This window comes from Cebus imitator, unplaced genomic scaffold (genome assembly GCF_001604975.1).
Source record: "Cebus imitator isolate Cc_AM_T3 unplaced genomic scaffold, Cebus_imitator-1.0 Scaffold42, whole genome shotgun sequence".
Lineage (NCBI taxonomy): Eukaryota > Metazoa > Chordata > Mammalia > Primates > Cebidae > Cebus > Cebus imitator.
The window spans coordinates 10,672,977-10,692,413 of record NW_016107357.1 but is presented as its reverse complement, the minus strand read 5'-3'; the positions used below and the strand labels follow the sequence as shown (position 1 = coordinate 10,692,413).

The following is a 19,437-nucleotide window of genomic DNA, read 5'->3' as shown; positions in this document are numbered from 1 at the left end:
GCCTCAGCTTCCTGAGTAGCTGGGACTATAGGCATATACCACCGAATCCAGCTAATTTTTTGTATTTTTAGTGGAGATGGGGTTTCACCATGTTGGCCAGGCTGGTCTTGAACTCCTGAACTCCTGACCTCAGGTGATCCGCCTGCCTCAGCCTCCCAAAGTGCTGGGATTACAGCCGTGATTGGCCTAATTTTGTGTGTGTGTGTGTGTGTGTGTATATATATATATATATATTTTTTAATAGTACAGACAGGGTTTCACCATGTTGGACAGGCTGGTCTTGAACTCTTGGCCTCAAGTGATCCTTCTACCTTGGCCTCCCAAAATGCTTGGGATTACATGTGTGAGCCATTGCTCCTGGCCAGCATTGGCAATTTTTGACATCTCTGTGGAGACTGAATGAATTATTTTTTTGTAGAAACAAGGTTCTCTCTGTGTTGCCCAGGCTGGTGTTGAACTTCTGGGCTCTAGCAATCCTTCTAGCTTGGCCTCCCAAAGTGTTGAGATTACAGCCATGAACCACTGTGCCTGGCCTCATTTTTTTTTTTTTTTTTTTAAACATAGCATTACATTGTATTGGGTGTTATAAGTAATCTAGAGATTACTTAAAGTATATGGGAGAATGTGAGTAGTTTATCAAAGTTGTATTTACTGAGTGCCTGAGGTTAGGTATTATTTTGGGGATTTGTCTTTAAAATCAACTTGAGCCGGGCGCGGTGGCTCAAGCCTGTAATCCCAGCACTTTGGGAGGCCGAGGCGGGTGGATCACGAGGTCAAGAGATCGAGACCATCCTGGTCAACACGGTGAAACCCCGTCTCTACTAAAATACAAAAAATTAGCTGGGCATGGTGGCGCGTGCCTGTAATCCCAGCTACTCAGGAGGCTGAGGCAGGAGAATTGCCTGAACCCAGGAGGCGGAGGTTGCGGTGAGCCGAGATCGCGCCATTGCACTCCAGCCTGGGTAACAAGAGCGAAACTCCGTCTCAAAAAAAAAATAAATAAATAAAAAATAAAATAAAATAAAATAAAATAAATAAAATCAACTTGAAGTATTTTATATTTTTTAAAATTATCAGGTAGGGTTACATTTCATTTAAATTGCTATGCTTTTAACTAGGTAGACTTACTCTGCAGCATTATGATTTTAATCCAGTGGTTAATGAATATGACTATGTGTTTTTTAATCCTTGATCAAACATTAAATCCTTATTAGAAATCAGTGAAATTTGGCTGGGTACAGTTGCTCATGCCTGTAATCTCACACTTTGGGAGGCCGAGGCTGGTGGCCCACCTAAAGTCAGGAGTTCAAGAGCAGCCTGGCCAACATGGTGAAACCCCATCTCTACTAAAAACAAAAAAATTAGCCAGACATAGTGGTGTGTACCTGTAATCCTAGCTACTCAGGAGGCTGAGGCAGGAGAATCACTTAAACCAGGGAGGTGGAGGTTGCAGTGAGCCGAGATCATGCTACTGCATTGCAGCCTGGGTGACAGAATGAGACTCCATCTCAATAAAAAGAAAGAACGAAATCAATGAAACTGGTGGAGGAAGCCAAAGGAAAACTAGAGCGTGAGGCAAGGGAATTCTTAATATCAGTTTCCAGGAAGCTGCCTCAGGTTATTTTTTGAAAGTATTAATAACAGATTCTATGTTAAAAGCAATCATTGTCACTACTCTCAGAGGAGAGGTGGCCAGTGATGGAAATGTGTATGGATTCTGTTTCTCATCCTCAGGTCTGAGCTCTTTCTACTCGGAGCTGATGAAAGGACTGGGCGCCGGGGCGCGACTCTGGGAGCTCCTGGAGAGAGAGCCCAAGCTGCCTTTTAACGGTGGGTCTGAAAACCTTTCTTTGCTAGGATTAAACAGATGTGGCTTTGAACAATGAGATGAGCTCTTCCCTCCCTGTGAGGGAATGAGGGATGAGCCGCAATAAGGATGTGGCTCCTGCTGCATGGCGGGCCGGGTGGGGGTGGTCAGGTTTTCTAAGAGAGCTGGTGGGACAGCTGCTGGGGCACTGTTGTGGGCCAGGATGCCCCTGGATGCATGGGCTGATCACATAGTGTGCTGCCCACTGTTCCCCTCCCTGCACCTGGGCAGGATGGAAGCCACTGTGGCCCAGGGCTGTGACTAGGAAGGGTTCCAGCTAGTCTACCAAATTGATCTTCCCTAGTGATTCTGACATCTCTGTGGTGGGAAGAAGGGAGGAGGAATCAGACATATGGAAGTTTTTAAGTATCTAAGTTTCTTGGCATTTTTGGGTGGGGTAGGGGAGGCTGGTACTCATTGGCTGGAGCCATCACCTTCCTTATCAATGACTTCCCTGGAGCTGTAGGGCCTAGACCAACTAGCCAGGACTCAGGAGAAGTGGCTATGAGTAGTAACCACTCCCAACTGCTTACTGACTCCAAGGACATTGTTGGGTAGCCCCAGGTCCCTAAGTGAAAGCCCAATATTCTCCAGATGTGTTAGGCCTGGGAAATAGGCCCAACTGAGAGAGGCTGAGTGGTGTCTCCCAAATCAGAGAAGATGAATGCCAGGGCAGAACAAACCTCTGACCCCATCCAGCTCTGTGGCTGTTTTGCAGTGCTTCCTATTCATCATAACTCTTTCAAAATATTTATTCCTGTTAGGCAAGATAAACTGGAGCTACACACAGGCAGTGCCACAGGGAGAAGGCTATTGGCTTTGAAACCAGACTGCTCCAAGGGTGGATCTTAACACCACTACTTGTTAGCTTAAGCAGGTTGTTGTCTGTGGTCTTCAGTTTCCTCATCAGCAAAATCGGAATCATAATTTCTACCTCTCAGGGTTGTAAGGATCAAATAAGACTGTCTATGTATAGTACTTTGGACATAGTAGGTGCGGAGTTGGCACACAGTAAGCGTCTAGCCTTGGTCTGCTTCTGACTTACCCTTTAAGAGCTCATATGCCAGGGTTAGCTGTGGTGGAGTCACCGTCCATTGCCAGATAAGTAGGAGAACCGAGTTCAGCTGTGAGTTTACTTTTTTGCTTTGAGTAATTAATATTCCATTTTATGTTTCAGAGGGGGTCATCTTAAATGAAAAAAGCTTCCAGGGTGCTTTGGAGTTTAAGAACGTGCATTTTACCTATCCAGCTCGCCCAGATGTGCCCATATTTCAGGATTTCAGCCTTTCCATTCCGTCAGGATCTGTCACGGCACTGGTTGGCCCAAGTGGTTCTGGCAAATCAACAGTGCTTTCGCTCCTGCTGAGGTTGTATGATCCTGTTTCTGGTAAGTGGTTCACCACACTGTAGCACCAGGGGACTCTCCTAAGCTCTGCTCCCACTTTGTGTCCCTGGGAGATGCTCAAACCATGCAAATACCTTCTTCTGTGAGAGTTCTAAGTGCCAGTAGAAAGAAATCCCTCAAACAGAAGGTGTCATTTGCAGGGGCATGACAGCTCATACAGAGGCCTTTAGAGCATTTTGTATATGATGTGTCCTATCTCTTCAACCGCAGAGTGACTTCCCCAATTCTACCTCCTCATCTCCCATGTGGGTATCTCTTCTGGACATGCCCTCCACTGGGAGCAGGTGGATGAGGCTGTGCTCAGTGGCCAGGAGAAGGTGCCTGAGTGCTGCTGGACATCCCTACACGCCAGGAGCACCCTGGAGAACCACCGTGTGCCAGCGGGCATGCTGGGCACAGGTGTGATGGGGAGCTCCTGGAGAACCTCTGCCTCTGCCTGTGACCCGCTGAGTGGTTATTGTGCACACAGTTAACTTGGCAATCAGTGATTCACTTCTATGTTACTGTTCCATTGAAACTATTTTGAGCTAGTAGGGATTTTCTTAATGGATGGTTTTTCTCATTCTAGTTTTTGTTTTATTTTTAGATTATAACATCTTTAAGAGCAAAGAACACATGATTTTACTTCTTTATATCTTCCCTGGAGTAGACAACAGTGTCAGCAAGCAAACGACTCTTAGTAAAAATCAAATCATGAATTTAAAAAGAATATTTTGACCAGATATGGAGCCCCACACATGTAATTCAAACACTTTGGGAGGCTGAGGTGGGAGGATCACTTGAGGCCACAAGTTGGAGACCAGTTTGGGTAACATAGTGAGACCCTGTCTCTATTTATTTAAAAAAAATTAAAAATGTTTAAAATGAAAAGAATGTTTTGTGTCTTTGTGCTTATGCTTTTTGGTTAAAACAATGTGAGAGCTGGTTACATGTCAGATAAATGGACTCGCAAATCCTGACCCACAGAATCACCACCTATGTTAAAATGGGGCTTACTACACTGTTTGCCTCTGGAATCACTTTCTTGATTCATCATTGACTTGCTATACAATTCAGAGTTTAAAAACATCCTAGTTAGCTGGGCACAGTAGCTTATGCTTGTAATCCAGCTCTTAGGGAGGCAGAGGTGGGAGGATAGCTTGAGCCCAGGCGTTTGAGACCTGCCTGGGCAATATAGTGAGACCTCATTCTCCACAAAAAGACAAAAAACAATCCTAGTTAGGTTGCTGTAAGTCAAGTAAAAATACTGAGTCTCTAGTTTCTTCATCACAATGAATAAGTCCAGGACAAAGCACACTGCAGTTAAATGTCTGCCATGTGTAGTCTACAGAGAGCTTTGTGCTTTTTAGTCAAAGACCTCAAGTTTTTGCCAGTTTATGAAAGTTTCTAGCTGGCTTCTATAATTCCACAACACTAACCGAGAAGAAAGGGCATTTCTTATGCTGTCACTGTTATCATCATCACCAAGTATTGTTGATCACCCTCAGTGTGTAGGATTCTGTTAGTGAAAGTCATAGAGATAGCATCTGATTATTTAAAAGCTCTGCCATACTATCTACCAGATTCTAATTGCAGACAACAGATTCCTCACCATCTAAGCTTCTACAGAAAGGGATATTTAAAGGAGTAATAAAAGAACTCAAAAATCACTGGCAGGGATGATAAAATAGATTCTAGATTGTACTTCCAGGACAATTCCCAGAATTCTATCCTAGAACCAGGCCTTCAAGGAAGCTGCTGACCCTGGCATGGTCAGCTGGAAATTTAGGCAGTTGCCGTCATGAATGCCAGCTTCAGAACTGTGCCACCTCTGCCAATATTCGTGCCAGCAAGTGGATACCTCATGGCTTGCTCCTCCCTTCTGAATCAAAGCTTTGCACAAGGGCATCTTATCGGTGGAATCCTAAGTCACTCTATGGAGTTTTGGGGAAACTCCCTACAACCTCTGGGGTGCAGGAAGGCAAGCTGGACAGATGGACTAGGTGAGATAGTCATCCAGCCACTATTGGGAGATGGTAACTTGGAGAATCCAGAAACTCCCTTTTAGCTCTGAAATTTCATGAAAGATGTTTGGTTTTAGAGTCCATTTGGAGATTTTCAGTACATTTTTTATCTTTGAGAAATAGAGTCTGGAATTTTCCCACTGGATCCTTTCTGTGTTGGTCATCAGCCTCATCACACTCAGTGACTCTTTCTTTTCCTCTCCACAAGGAACTATCAGTCTTGATGGCCATGACATCCGTCAGCTAAACCCAGTGTGGCTGAGATCCAAGATTGGGACAGTGAGTCAGGTAAGAAGAGAGGCTTCCATTTCTATTTCACTTTCTTTTAAAATTACTTTTGTCGCCGGGCACAGTGGCTCATACCTGTAATCCCAGCACTTTGGGAGGCAGAGGAGGGTGGATCACCTGAGGTCAGGAGTTCGAGACTAGCCTGGCCAACATGGTAAAACACCATCTCTACTAGAAATACAAAAATTAGCCAGGTGTGGTGGTTGACCTGTAATCCCAGCTACTCGGGAGGCTGAGGTAGGAGAATTGCTTGAACCTGGGAGGCCGAGGCTGCAGGCTGCAGTGAGCCGAGATTGTACCATTGTACTCCAGCCTAGGCAATAGAGCAAGATCCCACCTCAGTCAATCAATCAGTCAATCAATAAATAAAATTACTTTTGTCATTTCCATTTTTTTGTCTCGAACTTCTCAAGTGAGAAGGAATGGAAGTCTTCTGGATGTATTAAGTTCATCTCACATGGCAGGTTGTTAAGGTTTGCAAGTAGTGCTGTTTCCTGAAAACCCTATATAATAGAGCAAGGTGAAGCCTTGACTTTTTATTGAAAGCTGGAGACTGCCGTTACTAAATAGTCTAGAGGATGGGGAGGAAATGATAAAAGTTTTTATTGACTCTTTTTTAGCTTTTACTGATTCTTCCCCACTTCCGATTTTCATCACCAGCCATAGTCTACTATTCTGCTTAATGGGTTTCAGGGACAAGTAAGCAAAGACTATGGCAAGAGCCAGAGTCCCCCTTGCAAAGAAGTTGCAGATTTCAAAGCAGAGTGTTAATGTAATGTGGTCACTTTGATAAGGCCATTTTCAGAAGACCCTTTGGGGCAGGGAAATGTTGCTGCAACTGTTCTAATTTTTATTACCAGGCTGTGTACACAGCATACAAACCTAAGCCTCCCCCCATTTCTGAACCGCTCTTTCTAGTTAGCTCACCTTCTCCCCTCTCCACTTGGGTAAGGGCAGGTGGACAGTGATGGGTGCTCAGGAGTGTAGGGACATCAGTGGTGTATTTTATTAGGGATGGAGAAAACAGCCTGGAAGTTTGCTTGCTTTTTAGGACTACTCCATAGGGTTCTGTCAAGAATTTTTTATTCCTACCTGGTTTGCATGTATTTCCAAAAGTAATGGATAGAGATGGATTCCCCTCTTTTTCCTGAGTGGAAGCCAGGCAGCTGAGAAAGTGCAATTGGATTTGGGGTCTCCCAGTGCCTCCTGATTCCTAAGATAGGGGACTGACATTTATGAAGTTCCTACCATGTGCCAGGTGCCTTGCGGGCACCTGCCGTGAGGTCTCATTGTCTGCAGCATGGTGAGAACTACAGGCGATAAAATCAATCCTGTGTATGACAAACCATAAATTAAAAAAAAAAAACTTCTAGGTGAATTTATGGAGAATGAGGAAGAAACCAAGAAAATAGTCTATATTCTTGGGTAGCAGCTTAATAGTTTCTTGGATGTAACTGAATTTACTAGACACGTTGGAAGTCTGTTTTGAAATTTGTGATATGTTTTATTTCCAATTTGTAGGAACCCATTTTGTTTTCTGGCTCTATTGCTGAGAACATTGCTTATGGCGCTGACAACCCTTCTTCTGTGACTGATGAGCAAGTCCAGAGAGTGGCTGAAGTGGCCAATGCAGTGGCCTTCATCCGGAACTTCCCCCAAGGGTTCAACACTGTGGTTGGAGAAAAGGGTGTTCTCCTTTCAGGTGCATTTTTTTTACTGCTTTTAGCAAAAACTCTATATTCAAAGAACTTTTTACACATTTCCATGTTGCAGTATTGTTTTCTAATTAGGCTTTCATCTTTAGAGTTGTTGAAATTAGCCTTACTACTTGCTGAAACCTCTTATATGTAGAAAACCACCCAGTATTTTTCACTTTCTATCTCAAATGTGTTCCAAAAATTCTGAGTAGTACTCAGTCGCAGCAAGCTTTTTCTCATCTGAAAAAAAAAAAAAAGTGTGCTTTGCAAACTGAGACCCTCAAAAATTAAAGAAAATAAGGTAAGTGGCAGGATGATTTGCCCAGGGAGTCAGGGAATGTGCATCAGGAACAAAGCTGAAATTGAAAGAGTTCTTCACTCCCTACATACTAGCCCAGGGGTTGGCAAACTTTTCTGTAAACAGCCAGAGAGTAAATACTGTGAGTTTTATGGGTCACATATGATCACTGTCACATATTTTTCTTTGTGTGTCTTTTTAAAACAACTCTAAAAATGTAAAACACATTCTTAGCTTGAGGGCCATGTAAAAACAAGTCATGGTTCAGGTCTGGCCTGTAAGCCATAATTTGCTGAATGGACTCACAGCTGTGAGGCAAAGTAAGTGGTTTCCTCTGATGTCAGACCACACCTATCATTCTGGATCACATTATGGGTACGGTATTTTCACGAGGGAGAGAAGACTTCTTTTCTATTTCTTTAAAGTGCAGAAATGGAACCAATGAGTAGAATTAAAGAGAAATAAATTTTGAGCTTTTTTTTTTTCAATACAAATACTGAAATGTTTCCTTGCAAGGTAACAAGCTCCCAGCTGGACATGGTGGCTCACGCCTGTAATCCCAGCACTCTGGGAGGCCAAGGCAGTTGGCTTGCTTGAGCTCAGTAGTTTGAGACTAGCCTGGGCAATATGGCGAGACCCCCCCCCAACCAAAAGTACAAAAAAATAGCTGGGTGTGGTGGTATGTGCCTATGGTTCCAGCTATTTGGGAGGCTGAGGTAGGAGGACTGCTTGAGCCCAGCGGGGCAGAGGTTGCAGTGAGCTGAGATTGCACCACTGCACTCTAGCCTTAGTGACAGAGTGAGTGAGGCCCTGTTTAAAAAAAAAAAAATCTGAAACAGCTTATGTTGAACATTAAAAAAAAAAATCCTTGCCTCTGCTTGAACAGTGAGTGGGTACCTCTTTGTCAGAGTGAAGGCTGGCAGATTGGACTAAAACAACAGTCTTTTCCAATGCTAAACTTTTCATTTGAAGTTAAACCACAGAAAATATAAGAGTTTTAAGCTTATTGTATAATATATACATATATATGCAGTAGATGAAAAGGTGTCTTTGATAGATTTGAGATGTTCCAGGAGTAGAATTCCTGACTGCTGTGTAAAAGTGAACTGCTACTCCATCTCTGAAACATATCTGAGAAATGGGGCAGAAAACCAGTTTAAACTTCTTGTGATGAAATTTTTGAAAATTGAAGTGTGAGGTTTGTCCCGAGAGCACGTCACCTCCCTTGAAACAGATTCTGCATATCCTTCCCTCTAGTAGGATTCTCCAGCTCTGTTTCTTAGCAAAGTAACCAGAGGTTCCAGTCTGCTCTTGCTTTCTGGAAGACAGAACTCCTAGCAATAGATTCCCAGCGTACTCATTGGCACCACAAGTGCCTCAGAGGGGACTATGCTATCAGCTGGCTGCTCTAAAGACCTACCTCAGGGCATTCAGACATCCCCACCAATCAGAGGCTCAGAAGGAGAGGGTTTTCCTCACTGCCCTTGTGTGCACTGGTTTCCTGTTTGAGAGCAGCATTTAGCAGCACCACACACCTCAACTGTAGAGGATGAACCTCTCTTACATGAAATAAAATGATGTCCAGCAACTACTGTTGATAAGTATGTTCAGCCAGTAAAATCAACCAAAAAGGAATATTTTTTATCCCCCAAAATGGAATTGGGTTTTATAAACAACGTAAGTTGGGAGGAGTGAGCATTCTGAGACTTTTCAAGTGTGACTTAGGAGTAGCGTCCTGGAGGAAAGGAGGGAGGGTGGGGTAAGACAAAGATGAGGAGGGAATCAACACAGATTTCCTGCTGACTCCACTCCATCCTGCCTTACCTCCAGTCTGTTTCTTCACTTTTAGTAGAATTTGAGCTTTAAAAGACGGGGAGGATTAGAGTGGCTTACTGTAACTTTCAGTGTCATACACACGTTACTATTCGTTCCTCTAAGAGGAGGGAAAAAAAGAACACCATAAAGAATAAGTGCTAGGTTAGCCAGGCATGGTGGCACATGTTGTAGTCCCAGGTACTGGGGAGGCTTAGGTGGGAGAATCACTGGAGCCCAGGAGTGAGAGCTTGCAGTGAGCCATGATTGCACTGCACTACTGCACTCCATCCTGGAAGACAGAGAGCAAGACTGTCTCAGAAAAAAAAAAAAAAAAAGGAAAAAAATTGCTCTAATGTGGCAAAATTAGAATTCTCAGCCTCAGCACCATTGATGTCTTTTGCTTCCAGACATTTCAAGGGTTCTTTGGAAACCTCCAAATATCTTGAGTCTCTGGTTTCCTTGCTACACTGGATATTCTGTTAGGGAGGAAGTATGTGTAGTGATGAACAGCATAGCTCTTTATATGCTTTTAAGTGCATACCCCTTGCACTGTGTAGGTTCAGATCTCAGTTCCACTACTTACCAATTATAAGATCTTGGACATGTTACTTTATATTTCAGTTTATCATCTGTAAAATGGGAATAATTATAGGGTCTATCTCATAGGATTTTTAAAAAAGATTAGCCAAGCACAGTGGCTCACACCTGTAATCTCAGGCCTTTGGGAGACCAAGGCAGGAGGATCTCTTGACTCCAGGAGTTTGACGCCAGCCTGGGCAACACAGCAAGACCGTCTCTACAAAAAGTTTTAAAAATTAGCCAGGTGTGGTGGTGTGTGCCTGTGATCCCAGCTACTCAGGAGGCTGAGGTGGGAGGATCTCTTGAGCCCAGGAGGCTGAAGCTGCAATAAGCTGTGTTCATGCCACTGTACTCCATTTGGGCGAGAGAGCAAGACCCTTGTTTGAAATTATTTAAAATAAAAACATTAAATGAGATAATACATGCAATGCAAATAGAAGATGCCTGGTATCGGATGGGCACTGTGGCTCCCGCCTATAATCCCAGCACTTTAGGAGGCTGAGGTAGGTGGATTGCTTGAGCCCAGGAGCTTGAGAGCAGCCTGGGAAACATAGCAAAAACCCACCTCTACCAAAAATTAGCCAGATGTGGTGGTGCACACCTATAGTCCCAGCTACTTGGGAGGCTGAGGTCAAAGGATCACTTGAGCCCAGGAGATTGAGGCTGCAATGAGCCATGATCGTGCCACTGCACTCCAGCATGGGTGACAGAGCGAGACCCTATCTCAAAAATAAAAAGAAAGAGGCCAAGCATGGTGGCTCATGCCTGTAATCCCAGCATTTTGGGAGGCTGAGGCAGGTGGATCACAAGGTCAGGAGTTTGAGACCAACCTGACCAATATGGAGAAACCCTGTCTCTGCTAAAAAAGAAAAATACAAAATTAGCCAGGTATGGTGTCGGGTGCCTGTAATCCAGCTACTCAGGAGGCTGAGGCAGGAGAATCACTTGAACCCAGGAAGCAGAGGTTGCAGTGAGCTGAGATCGTGCCACTGCACTCTACCCTGGGCGACAGAGTGAGACTCCATCTCCAAACAAACAAACAAACAAACAAAAAATAGAAAGAAAGAAAATCAAATACCTGGTATATAGGAAGTCCTCAATAAATGTTAGCTATAATAATTATTAATTGTGGGATTGATAGACAATATATTTTAAAATAGGTTTCTGGTCTATCTCAGCTATGACTGACTGGAAGAAGTTTGCCTTCAAATTGCCATGTGACTTGTCATAAAAGCCTATTACTAAGAATTTTTGTTAAGGCTGTCTTTTTTTAAATATTGTCTTTGTCAGGTGGGCAGAAACAGCGGATTGCAATTGCCCGTGCTCTGCTTAAGGTAAGTCTGAAGCTACTTGGCTGTTTTTTAAATTAGGGATTATTTTTATTAGGAACTTTGTAATTTGTAATTTACTATTTGTCTTCTTCCGTTTCTTCTTGTTTTTTTCTTGAATGGGGAGGGTGACAGTTCTGGTGAAAGGTAAGTTAGTGCATATTGTCCAAATTTAACAAGTATTTCTTAGGTATCATGAGCCCAGTACTGTGCTAAGGATGTTTGAGGTAGAAGAATTTAACACATGGCCCCTCCATCAAGAAGCATACAGTCTAGCCAGTGAAAGTGATTATTAATGCAAAATACAAAACATACAGCACAAGTATGCATATTTGTACAATCTGTAATCAGCTGCTAAAGTGAATAGTACAGACTTGAAGTACTTAGACAAGACTCCTAAAAGGAGAGGGAAGAGCCATGTTAGCCGAAAGGCAGGTGTTCTATTTTTAAGGAAGTGATAGTCTTCCCTTTGTTACACAACTATTCTCCTCAGGTGTATAAGTGATTTTTACTGAAGCATAATTTACATACATAAAATTCACTTAAGTGTACTTTCCAGTGACGTTTAGTAAATTTGCAGAGTTGGTTGCACACAAAGTCCAGTTTCAGAACATTTCTATCACCCTAAAAAGATCCCTCGTGCCCACTTGGAGTCTTTCCTTGTTTCCAGCCCCAGGATGCCATGAATCTACTTTGTCTGTTTAGATTTGCTTTTCTGGACATTTCAGATAAGTGGAGTCCAACAATATATGGTTTTTGGCATCTAGCTTCATTCACTTAGTACAGGTGGAGTGTTTTTGAGATTTCTCCAATTTGTAGCTTGTATCAGTATTTTATTCCCTTCTACTGTTGAGTAGTATGGATGGATCCCGATTTGTTGATCTGTTCACCAGTTGATGAATGCTTGGGTCATTTCCAGTTTGGGGCTATTGTGAATAATATATGAATGAATAGTAGCTACTTTTTTGTGAGGATGTATGTTTTCATTTGCAAAGCTAGAATTTATGTTTTACCTACATCATATTAGTCTTTTTTTTTTTTTTGTCTTATGTGTTTTAATTTAATTTTGAGACAGAATCTCACTCTATCTCCCAGGCTGGAGTGCAGTAGTACAATCTCGGCTCACTGCAACCTCCGCCTCCCAGGTTGCAAGAGATTCTTGTGCCTCAGCCTCCCAAGTAGCTGAAATCACAGATGCATGCCACCACGCCCAGATGATTTTTATATTTGTAGTAGAGGTGGGGTTTCACCATGTTGGCCAAGCTGGTCTCCAACTCCTGACCTCAAGTGATGAACCTGGCCTTGGCTTCCCAAAGTTATTTATTATTTCTAAATTAACTATAAACAGGACCTTGTAAGTTATGAACTATTTCTTTTTAATATTATTAATTTTTAAATTTATGACAGGGTCTCATTCTGTCACCCAGGCTGGAGTGCAGCAGTGTGATCATGGCTCACTGTAGCCTTGACCTCCTGGGCTTCAGTGATTTTCCTGCCTCAGCCTCTTGGGTAGCTAGGACTATAGGGGCATACCATACCAAACCCAGCTAATTAAAAAAAAATTTTTTTTTGGTAGAGATGGGGTCTTGCTATTTTGCCCAGGCTAGTCTTGAACTCCTGGGCTCAAGCAGTCTTCACCCCTCAGCCTGCCAGACTAGACTGCTGGGATTACAAGTGTAAGGCACCACACCTAGCCTTATTCATTATATGTATGTATGTATATATTTATTTTCTGAGACGAGTCTTGCTCTGTTGCCCACATTGGAGCGCAGTGGTATAATCTCAGCTCACTGCAACCACCACTTCCCAGTTCAAGCTATTCTCCTACCTTAGCATTTGAGTAGCTGGGATTACAGACATGCGCCACTAGAGATGGGGTTTTGCCATGTTGGTTAGGCTGGTCTTGAACTCCTGACCTCAGGTGATTCACCTGCCTTGGCCTCCCAAAGTGCTGGGATTACAGGCGTGAGCCACCATCTGCCCACTTTACTCATTTTAGAGTCCCACCTCCCTAACCAGCAGGATAAAATTGCTCTGTCGTTTAAAAGAATCTCTAATCTTTCATTTATGTACTAGTGATTACTCTGTTGATCATTTAAAACAGTCTCTAATTCTTTCATTTATGTACTTATACCAGACACTTAGTAATTTATGGGTTTTTTTGTAACAACTTTGAGATATAATTCACATACTACATAATTTGTCCGGTTAAAGAATACAATTCATTGATTTTTAGTGTATTCAGTGTTGTGCATCCATCACCATAATTTTAGAACATTTTCATCACTCCCACCAGGGACCCTCTAATCTTTAGCAGCCATGCAGCTCCCCTTCCTTATTTCCTACATTTAACCCCGCCCCAGGTATCCACTAATCTTTCTGCATTTCTATATTTCATATAAGTGAATTCATACAGTGTGTGATCATTTGTGTCTGGTTTCTTTCACTTAGCATAAGTTTCCAAGGTTCATCCACATTGTAGCATGTGTCAGAATTTTACTCCTTTTTATTGCTCAGAGTTTGTGTTTTTCCAATAAAATTATTTTATCTTTTTTTTCCTTCTTCAGAATCCCAAAATTCTTCTCCTAGATGAAGCAACCAGGTGAGGATATCTTAATAATTTATGTGATTATATATAGTAAACCAAATTCTTTCTTCACCGAAACGTTTTAATTCTGTACCTCAAAGTGGATACAACTGAAAATGCTTCCCCCACCTTTACTTTAAAGTGATGGAGCCTGGATAAATAATGAGAGTTGAAAAGTACTGGGCAGACTGAGTCATAATCGAGGGTCCTAGGTCCACTTCAGACATGGTTCAATCCTAATCATTCTGTAAGCTGCAACTGTGCAGAATGCCTTTCTCCTTATATCACAGCATAGTTTTATGGAGATCAAGGAGTCCCAAACAGCTGAAATTTTGATCTTAGTAAAAATTCATAGCTTAGGAAGGGCCGCTGTGTATCAGGAAGCACATGAGCCTGGAGTATGGCTGGCACTGATGTCTTTGCTTTCTTATGTGTGTGCTCCTGTGTCAGTGCGCTGGATGCTGAAAATGAGTACCTTGTTCAAGAAGCTCTAGATCGACTGATGGATGGAAGAACAGTGTTAATTATTGCCCATCGTCTCTCCACCATTAAGAATGCTAATATGGTTGCTGTTCTTGACCAAGGAAGAATTACTGAATATGGAAAACATGAAGAACTGCTTTCAAAACCAAATGGGATATACAGAAAATTAATGAACAAACAAAGTTTTATATCAGCATAAAGAAGCAATTACTGGTAAACAATATGAAAGACTTTAATACAAAATAGTGATGCAGGGAAAAAAAACCCGAGAGGCTATATGAAATATGTAAACTATGTATCAAGTTATTTGAAAAATACCTATTTTTTCCAAAGTATGTAAAATATTATTTTGAAATGTACCTGTTCTCAACATCTTTTTATTCAGAGTTTTAATAATTGCAACTTTTTAAATGTCTATAGCACTGAAGTTATTTTCAGGTTTTGTATTTTCCTTTATCGTGAAATATTTTAATGAATATAGCATGGCACCTCATTTTCTTTTCCCTGCTGTTAAAGATTGAAGTTATTGTCAAATGACAACTTTTAAAAGGGAATTACAAATAAAAAGCCTGATCATTTTAGGCCAGTTTACTAATCACTGTGTAATTCTTCTGGTATTCCACCTGCTTTAAGTCTAATTTTACTAGGTAAAGTAATGGAAAATGAAAATTTAACGCTTTATTTTATTCTGATAATCTCATGAAGCAAACCTGGTTAACTAGTTAAAGTCAGCTGGAAAGAAGGGAACATTTATGTTGCCCATCTCCTGTGTCTTCAAAGGTGTGAGAGTTGAGGAATATGTGTTCCTATAGGAATTATATTTGAGTATGTGCAGTTTTCAACTTTCTGGCACATGAAAGCCTGACATGTTTTTAAAAGGGCAGAAGCTGCATCTTTTAAACAGAAAAACCTGTTTTTTTAACTCACTTGTTTGTATGAGTACTTTTGGGAATCAAGGCATTAACTGTTAATAAGCCCTTTTATTTATGGTTATAATTTTATTTAGTCTCAAAATTCCTAAAGCAATGCTGACAACCATTGAATTTGCTATATTTTGTATCAGTACTGTTAATTTGCTGTTGCCTTTAGAAAAAGTGCTTTTTCTCCACTGATGGGGCTAGACTCCAAGAAGTAATTATGTCAATGTAAATAAAACGTAAGTATTTCCATGAACTAATAAGCATTTATTAGTTCCCTGATTAGACTGGAAGACGAAACCACTATTTCATGAAAAACATGGAATATTATATTTCATTCTTCATAATTTATTAATGAATAAAATTGATATGAATGAATGTAGTGTTCCTTGAATTAGTAAACAGTATACCTGTGACAATCATTTTAACAAGTTCTACTTATGTTCTTTATGACGTGTGCTTTTTAGAAAGCAAACAAAACATAATTACAAGGTTGAATCTGAGAAAAATAATCCTTGTACCATAGAAGTATTTACAAAATTACATTTCATTGTTATGTTTTATTTTCTGATACATGATGTTCAATTATATCTTTAGGTAATATTTTATATCATAGATTAAAATTTATAGTGAACTTTGTGTCTTGTCACTTTTTTTTATGACCTAGGAACCAAAGCAGCAGTCTGTCACTTCCTATAAAGCTTCTTACTAGAATTTGGCTGTGGAGATTCAGGAATAAAGAAAAGACTAACATTAAACAAATAGAAACACATGTTGTTATGAAAAGTCCCATTGATTCCTCCTGATCAAAGTTTGTTAATGTCATCACTTGTTTCCTACTTAAAAACATTCTGTTTAGTTGTTTCAGTGCAGTAAGTAAGTATCTCCTACTCCCACCAGGGACAAGGAACTGTGCTGTGGAGTTGATGATAGATGAGTAAGGCACAGTTTCTGCCCTCAAAGGACTCTAGTTTTGAAGGAGCTGTAAGGCAGGGAAAAATTAAAAGCAAGAATGCAGCTAAACATCATATAGAGGTGTATGTTCTGGTTATCACTGTTTTGTTTCCAGAGTGTGTGCATGTTACATTTGATACTTCTACAAGCCTGTAATTTAGACAAATATTTATCTTCCCCATTTCACAGAGGAGGAAATAAGCACAGGCAAGTTGTGAATTAATTCAGCATTAATGACATACACAATTTCAGGCAGGAAGTGGTGAAACAAGATATTAGCGAGATAGGCAGGGGCCAGCTCAAAGCTATGCTGAAAATCTTACCTATTGTCCTATGCGCATGGAGAGCTTTTGAAGGGAAATATATCTTCATGTAAACAATTTAGAAAATAAGCAAAAAAGAAAATTTAAATGACCTGAAATCCTACATGTGAAGATAAAATTTCACATTGTTGAGCTCAGCATTTTGTTATATACTCTCTCAGGTTTGTCTCTACGTGCAAGGTCTCCCCTGACCCTGGGCCTGACAGGTTCCCAAAGAATAATCACAGGTTAAACCACTGTAAGTGAAACTCTTGTAAGTGCGCTCTTATAAAAGTACGGCTCCATTTTGGGAATCCATCCTTTTTTTTTTTTTTGAGATGGAGTCTCATGTCACCCAGGCTGGAGGCACGATCCTGACCACTGCAACCTCTGCCTCCCGGGTTCAAGTGATTCTCTTGCCTCAGCTTCCCGAGTAGCTGGGACTACACATGTGCATCACCAATGCCTGGCTACTTTTTGAATTTTTAGTTGAGAAGGTTTCACCATGTTGGCCAGGCTGGTCTCGAACTCCTGAGCTCGAGTAATCCCTTCACCTCAGCCTCCCAAAGTGCTGGGATTACAGGAGTAAGCCACTGCACCTGACCTGGTTTTTGTTTATTTTTGATAAGCTTTGGCAGTTTTATAAAATAAGATGAATTCCTGGCCAGGGTCATGGCTCATGCCTGTAATCCCAGCTACTCAGGAGGCTGAGGCACCAGAATCACTTGAACCTGGAAGCAGAGGTTGCAGTGAGCCAACATCGCACCACTGCACTCCAGTCTGTGTGACAGGGCAAGACTCCATCTCAAAAAAAAAAAGTAAATAAGTGAAAACCAGTATAAATGTTACAAAACATATATAGATGAAAGAATTATGTGAAAACCACATTGTAAATGTTCCTTTGGAGTGTATTCTGAGGCATCATGGGGTTTTCCTGGTAATCTCTGTCCACTGAATTCATTCAATAAACATTTACTGAGCATCTTCGATTGTGCTAGTTCCTGTGCTAGGTGCAGTCTCTGCCTCCCTCACAAAGCTAGTGCAAGGGTCGGCAAACAGCTGTTTTTGTATAGCCTGCAGGCTACAGATAGTTGTTACAGTTTTAAATTGTTGGAAAAATCCAGAGACTATCTCATGACACATTAAAAATACAAGAAATTCAAATTTCAGTGTCCATAAGCAGCCTACTTGTTCCTGCAGGAATTGTCTATGGCTGCTTTCACCTTACAGCCACAAGGGGGAGGAGTTGTGACAGAGACTACATGGCCAAAACTTTGCTGATGCCAAAGACAGTGAAAAAATTCTGTACTAATTGAAGGACTTCTAAACTACACTGAGATTTAGAGCCATCTCAAAAAGTTTCATTGACAGATAAGGATTAGATGAGTTCCCTGAAAATGACTGGGTGTGGGTAATTTCCATGAGTTCTTCAAGGTTCCTGTGCCTCTCCATTCTAACACATTAATTACCATGCTGTGGGAATTGGAGCCCAATCATTCTGGCTGCTTTCCTATTGTTGATTGCAGTTGTTAGTCCCACATAAATCAAAGTTTGATCTTAACTGCAAAGGTGATACTTTGGGAAGGATGTACAGAGGGGAGGCACATCTCCAAGTGGAACCACAAGTTGGCTGCGCACCTCACACACAATGGGAACGACAATTCCTACAGAAACAAGTAGGCTGTTTATGGACACTGAAATTTGAATTTCTTGTATTTTTAATGTGTCATGAGATATTCTCTGGATTTTTCCAACAAATTAAAACTAAAAACTATCTATCTGTAGCCTGCAGGCTATACAAAAACAGCCATTTGCTGACCCTTGCACTAGCTTTGTGAGGGAGACAGAGCCTACACCTAGCACAGGACCTAGCACAATCAAAGATGCTCAGTAAATGTACATTAAATGAATTTAGTGGACAGTCTACATTGGGGAGGTATTCTTTTATTTATGTTAATAAAATTTAAATGTGCTTATATTTCATGTAGGGGGAAAGAAATATATTTTCTTCCCATCTTAGGTTCATGGCTAAGGCCCCTATAACAAAAAGAAGATTCACAAGAGAAAAGCATACAAATTTATTTAAAAGTTTAAGGTGACATAGAAGTCTTTGAAAGTAATGAAGACCCAAAGAAACAGGGAAACTTGTGCATTTTTATGCCTAGGTTTGATGAGTGCACAACTTACGGAAAGGTGAGTAGACAAAGGTCTGATCTAATGGTAATAACTGGGAGAACCTGGTAAAGCCTGTTTGTTCAGACTCTTCTCTGTGGCCCTGTGTTTTCGGAGATAAGGATGTTTCTTTCCTCCAGGTATGGGGAAGGCATCTCTCAATGAGGGTCTTATGACCTGCTTCAGGGGAGAAGGGTGGAAGAAGGTCAGAGAGTGATCTTTCTGCTTCTACTGTGTTCTCAAGTGCCCAGGTGCCACATTTTGGGGTAGCAGTCCTGAACCCTGTCACTGCACATACTATTTTTTATTCTATATATTTAAGATGTACATGATGTTGATATGTATATGCACAGTAAACTAATTACAGTCAAGCAAATTATTCTATCCACCTTCTATGGTTACTAAAATTTGGGGGAGTTTTTTGAGGAAAGTCTCAAATCTCCTTTTAGCAAATTTTCAGCATATAATACAATGTTGTAACTATAATCCGTATGCTGTACATTGGATCTCTAGATTTATGCATCTAACATAATTGCAAATTTGACCTAATTCTCTGCACATACTATTTTTAACCAAACTGCTTTTCAGAAATTTGCATGATGAATATTTTCCTACATTTTTACGTGTTCATTATTCACATCCATATGTATTCTTTTAAATACTGCTTTCCATAATGCTTTTTGTTCTTTTTTTAAGACTCAGAACCTCTGCATTTTTTTTTCAGTTTTCCATATGTAGATGC

At 41.1% G+C, this 19,437-nt stretch overlaps 1 protein-coding gene across 3 annotated transcripts in view; it reads left to right on the top strand.

Annotated features, from left to right (window-relative positions):
* ABCB10 (ATP binding cassette subfamily B member 10) overlaps positions 1 to 15,905 on the top strand; it is a 40,521-nt gene extending 24,616 nt beyond the window's left edge. The window contains exons 7-14 of one of the 3 annotated variants that reach the window (XM_037737777.1): positions 1,735 to 1,830; positions 3,045 to 3,254; positions 5,484 to 5,563; positions 7,085 to 7,265; positions 11,243 to 11,286; positions 11,408 to 11,427; positions 13,848 to 13,882; positions 14,318 to 15,905. In XM_037737777.1, coding sequence (XP_037593705.1) covers positions 1,735 to 1,830; positions 3,045 to 3,254; positions 5,484 to 5,563; positions 7,085 to 7,265; positions 11,243 to 11,286; positions 11,408 to 11,427; positions 13,848 to 13,869 — 653 coding nt within the window. In that variant the 3' untranslated portion in view covers positions 13,870 to 13,882; positions 14,318 to 15,905. The remainder of the gene's footprint in view (positions 1 to 1,734; positions 1,831 to 3,044; positions 3,255 to 5,483; positions 5,564 to 7,084; positions 7,266 to 11,242; positions 11,287 to 11,407; positions 11,428 to 13,847; positions 13,883 to 14,317) is intronic. The other 2 variants (XM_037737776.1, XM_017526495.2) reach the window with 2 other exon arrangements.
* The last annotated feature ends 3,532 nt before the right edge of the window (positions 15,906 to 19,437 follow it).